General features: G+C 58.5%; 1 protein-coding gene across 1 annotated transcript; it reads left to right on the top strand.

Moving 5' to 3' along the window:
• The first annotated feature begins 416 nt into the window (after window positions 1-416).
• On the top strand, window positions 417-3,371 carry HOXC13 (homeobox C13). The gene is made up of 2 exons (XM_052669802.1): window positions 417-1,047; window positions 3,115-3,371. Exons 1-2 carry the CDS (start codon window positions 417-419, stop codon window positions 3,369-3,371), a joined length of 888 nt encoding a protein of 295 aa, XP_052525762.1.
• The last annotated feature ends 1,168 nt before the right edge of the window (window positions 3,372-4,539 follow it).

Below are 4,539 nucleotides of genomic sequence, written 5' to 3'. Positions count from 1 at the left end.
CCGCCTTTAAGGCCTGTGAGCGGGGGGGGGGGGTGAGCGGGGGGGTGGGAGATGGAGGGGGGGGAGCAGTACGGCGTCCAATCAGCGCCCGCGTCGTAACCCCCCCCCCCACCCCCCAATCCGTCGGGGCGGCGGAGTGACGTGGGGCGGTGCGGCGGGGGCACGACGGGGCGGGCGCGGGGTTGGAAGCGGGGGGGGGGCGGAGGACGAGGGGGGGGGCGTGGCCGCGGCGGATTTCTTAATGGAGCGGCGGCGGCGCGGCGGCGGCGCATGCGCGCGCGGCTCCGATATGTTGGGGGGGTCGCGGGGCGGCGGGGCGCGGCGCGGTGCTTCCCCCGACGGCGGTGGCGGAGGTGGAGGCGGCGGCGGCGGCGGGGACGGCGGGGACGGCGGGGACGGCGACATCGCGGTATGACATGACGGCGCCTCTCGGCCTCCCCCCGCGTTGGCCCGACGGTTTGGCCTGCCGCTGCGAGGAACCCCCCCGGGAAAAAAACCGCATGGAAAGCTTAGGGCACTGCCGGGAGGTTCTCCCCCCGCCACCGGGGCTCGCCGTACCCACCGGAGCTCCGCCGGCGCCGCAGGGAGCAGCGTACGCCGAGCTGGCCGCCACGGAGCCCCCCCGGCAGTGCCCGTCGGGGGCGGCTTCCAGCGCTGCGCTGGGCTACGGGTACCCCTTCGGGGGGGGTTACTACGGCTGTCGCCTGTCCCACTCGCACGGGGTCAACCTGCAGCAGAAGCCCTGCGCCTATCACCCCGGCGAGAAGTACCCCGAGGCCGGGGGGCCGCTGCCCGGCGAAGAGCTGCCGTCGAGGCCGAAAGAATTCGCCTTTTATCCCGGTTTCGCCAGCTCCTACCAAGCGGTTCCCGGTTATTTGGACGTGTCTGTGGTCCCGGGGTTGGGGGCTCACCCCGAGCCTCGGCACGACGCTTTGCTTCCCATGGAAGGTTACCAGCACTGGGCTCTTTCGAATGGTTGGGACGGGCAAGTGTACTGCTCCAAAGAGCAATCGCAGTCGGCGCACCTTTGGAAATCTCCTTTTCCAGGTGAGTTACCCGGGAGCTGCGCGTGTCCCCGCGCGCGGATGAGTGTGCACGGACCTACAGAGATACATGTACGCCTCGATATATAATTAAAGGGAAAGAAACGGCTCTGGAATGCCTCCCGTGCAAGGCAATGTGTACGAACATGCAGGGAAAAAAAGGTGAAGCAATCATTTCTGAATCAAAATACACGCCGTGAGCTTGCTTGGAAAGTAACTTTGCCGTTTAAGCGCTTCCCTTTCTTCTTCTCTCCTCCCTCTCGTTGCCTCATCGCGGCGCGGCTCCGGCTGCTCTCCTCTTCATTTTCTTTAATTGCAGAAAGCTTAGAAAGGCCCCCAAAATAATAATAATAATAATAATTCCTTTTGAAGCATCTGAGCCGAGTGAGGAGTGTCGGAGCCGGGACGGTAAATCGTATCGCAATTACGCCCAATTATAGGAATAGGTGTCAAGTGACAAATGAAGGTGTTCCGAGGGAATGGGGGGGAGAGGGGGGGGGGCTTTCCAGCTTGACAGCAAAGCCCCCCCCTCGCTTCAGAGGGGTTTATCCAGCAAAGCACTATCCGAAGGGGAGGGAAGTGATGGAGTGCGCTTCCTCCCGGTTCTCCTTGCACCCCCCCCGCCCCGTCCCACTGTGGGGAGAAGATGAGAACAGGGGGGGGGGGAAATAACCGCAATAGGGGAGGAGGGGGGACGGGAATCCTTCAGCTCTGTGCGTCTCTGATGGAGAGCAAGGATGGGTCTTGTCGGGGGTTGGGAGGGGGGGGGAGATTGGGGGCGATACGGCTTTATTTGTTTTGTGTCTTCAGGACAAAGAGGGACAGAGGAATGGGTTTCTCCTGGGTGATGTTTTTTGGGGGAAAGGGAATGTGGCGGTGCTTGGCACGGGAGAAATGCCGTGCTGGGAGCTGGATGGTGTCCGTGTGCTTCTGTTGCTTTGATCGTTTGTTTTCGGGGGGGGGGGGTGAAGGGTCCATTGCAGCTGGGGTTGGTGAGGCTGTCGTCCCCTCTGCTTTCCCACTCCATCTCTCGCATCCCCTCAACGCCCACCCCCCACCCAGGGCATCCCCAGCACCCCAGATCTCCGGCCCCTATGGGGCTCACGGCCCCCAGGTGCTGAGGGGATCCCGAATGAAGTCGGTGTCAGCCGCCAGCAGCGCTTCGTGTCCTCACCCCATGCAGACATCTTTGGGGTTGCAATGGGGGGGGGGGGGATCTCCTTGCCCAGTTCATTCTGTGGGGGGCGGTGAGAAGAGGCTGGTGGTGCCCCGAACCAGGGGGTTACAATGGGGTCTGTTTTGCACCCCGGGTGACATCAGGACAAGGGCAAAGATGCTGCCAGCATCCTTGCTGGATCGATTCCCGACAGCCCCTTTGCAAAGCACGGAGCATCTTTTCCCATGGCCACCTCCAGGGTAAAATCTCCTGGAGGGGACACTTGGAAGAGGGGGGTAGGGGGGGGTGCAGGGGGGATATTTTGGTTGGTTTTTGCCCCTCCGAGGGGTTTTGCTGGGCAGCCTCACTCCAGCTTTGTGGTCAGCACTGCGGGGATGCATTTATCCCTGCACTGTGTTCGTGGGTGCTGCTCTGCGGGGCTCCCACCCCCCGAAAACCCGAGGGGAGAAAAGAAAGGGAATGTTGGGGGGTGGGGGATAGAAAAAGGGAAGAAGGGAGAAGCACAGAGACGTTTTCTGCAGCACCAGTGCTTGGAAATTCCCTTTGGTTGTGAGCTGGGGTTGATGCTCTGAACAGCATCGCCAAGAAAAACAGCCTTTCCCCACGTGCGTGATTAATCTTCTATCATTATTATTGCTGTTATTATTATTATTGCAGTCCTACCGCGGCCTTCTCTGGATGCAATTCTCGTCTCTTTTTTTCCTGCTCCTCGTCCCCTCGCTCGCATTTCTCCATTCTCCTTTCCCCCTTTTATCTCTCCTTGATGCAGAAATCCCCATCCCACGCATCGGGACGAAATTCCCCCCAACCCCTCTTCTTTTTATCCATTTTTTCCCCCTTTTTTCTTTTCTTTCTTTCTTTCTTTTTTCGTTTTTTTGTTGTTTTTTTTTGCAGACGTGGTCCCCCTGCAACCCGAAGTCAGCAGCTATCGGAGGGGGAGGAAGAAGAGGGTTCCCTACACCAAAATCCAGCTGAAGGAGCTGGAGAAGGAATACGCCGCCAGCAAATTCATCACCAAAGAGAAGCGGAGGAGGATTTCGGCCACCACCAACCTGTCCGAGCGCCAAGTGACGATCTGGTTCCAGAACCGGAGGGTCAAAGAGAAGAAAGTGGTGAGCAAATCCAAAACAGCGCATCTCCACCCCACCTGACATCGCCGAAGGGAAGGTTGTGGATGGGGGGGGGAGGGAGGGGGGGGTGTTCAGCGAGAGGCGTCAATATTTATCCGGTGATTCGTGTGGCAACGACGGCACCGGGACTCTGCAGATCCGAACCCGTTATTTAAACCTCGCCATTAAGAAGCGCAGCTCCTTCCCATCCTCGCCCGCTCGCTCCCCGCAGCACCGACCGCATCTTCGATGTATTCCTCTGCCCCGTCTCTGACTGTGGATCCCCCGGTTCTTCCGCTCTGAGAAACGCAGCGATGGGTCGGACTGCGTCTATTTCTCGAAGGGAATAAGCTAAGAGGGCAGCTCTGCTAAGGGAGAGATGAGCCCCGACCTCCGCCCCGCAGCGCGGCGTGGTCCATTCCCCCGCAATGACCGCTCGCATCTCGGGCCATTTCACCCCCCCCCTCCTCCCCACGATGTAAATGTATGGAGAACCCATGGCAAAGCGCATCAGCTTCGTCTTTCCTCGGCTCTCAGGGCCGAAAATCGCAGCTCAGGCCGCTGCTGCGGGAAGAGAATCATTGCTCGGTGTCGCATCTCCACCCCCAACGCTGGTTTAGGTCCTACGTGGAAGTGAGTTCTGTACAGTGCTGTTTTCTCCGTCTGTTCTCATGAGGGTTTCTGTTATCTCTGCCCCGAAACTGGAATGCCCGTGCTCCGCTGCCAGGATGCGAAAATGCACAATACTGTCTGTAGGGTTGATTTCTTTCCCTCTCTAAACCGACTGAATGTCCACAGTGGGTTTATTTTTTTTTTTTCTTCCGATATGTAAAAGCATCGGGGTTTGTTTCGTTTCGTTTGATTTTTGTTTGTTTTATGATTATTATTTTTTTTTTTAAATGTCGTGTATGTGTACATAATATCGTGGTGTCCTGATGATGTGTACCGACTGCGGATGACGTTTCTCGAAAATAAATCTCTTTTTTTCGGTCGTCGTTTTGCCTCGAGGAGGGACTCCGCACAGCTCTTTGTAGCCTTCAGCCTCTCCCATTCGCGGAGAAAAGATGGGAAAAATAGAGGAAGGGGGGGTGTTTGTTTGGGGGGGGGGTGAAGGAGGGGGGAAACGTGTCGAATTTGGGCAGAAAGGGGCTTTAGGAAGGGCTCCCCGATAGCGGAATGGGGCTGCGGATGCGGCCGCTGTTCGCAGTGC

Source organism: Tympanuchus pallidicinctus, unplaced genomic scaffold (genome assembly GCF_026119805.1).
Source record: "Tympanuchus pallidicinctus isolate F22 unplaced genomic scaffold, pur_lepc_1.0 scaffold83, whole genome shotgun sequence".
NCBI lineage: Eukaryota > Metazoa > Chordata > Aves > Galliformes > Phasianidae > Tympanuchus > Tympanuchus pallidicinctus.
Note: the sequence above shows the minus strand (reverse complement) of the source record. Positions and strands in the feature narration are given on the sequence as shown.

Bases quoted from the DNA above. Each gene is read 5' to 3' on its own strand.
- HOXC13 (XM_052669802.1), top strand. From the start codon at position 417: ATGACGGCGCCTCTCGGCCTCCCCCCGCGTTGGCCCGACGGTTTGGCC. The intron at 1,048-3,114 runs GTGAGTTACCCG...TTTTTTTTGCAG, and splicing joins TTGGAAATCTCCTTTTCCAG to ACGTGGTCCCCCTGCAACCC.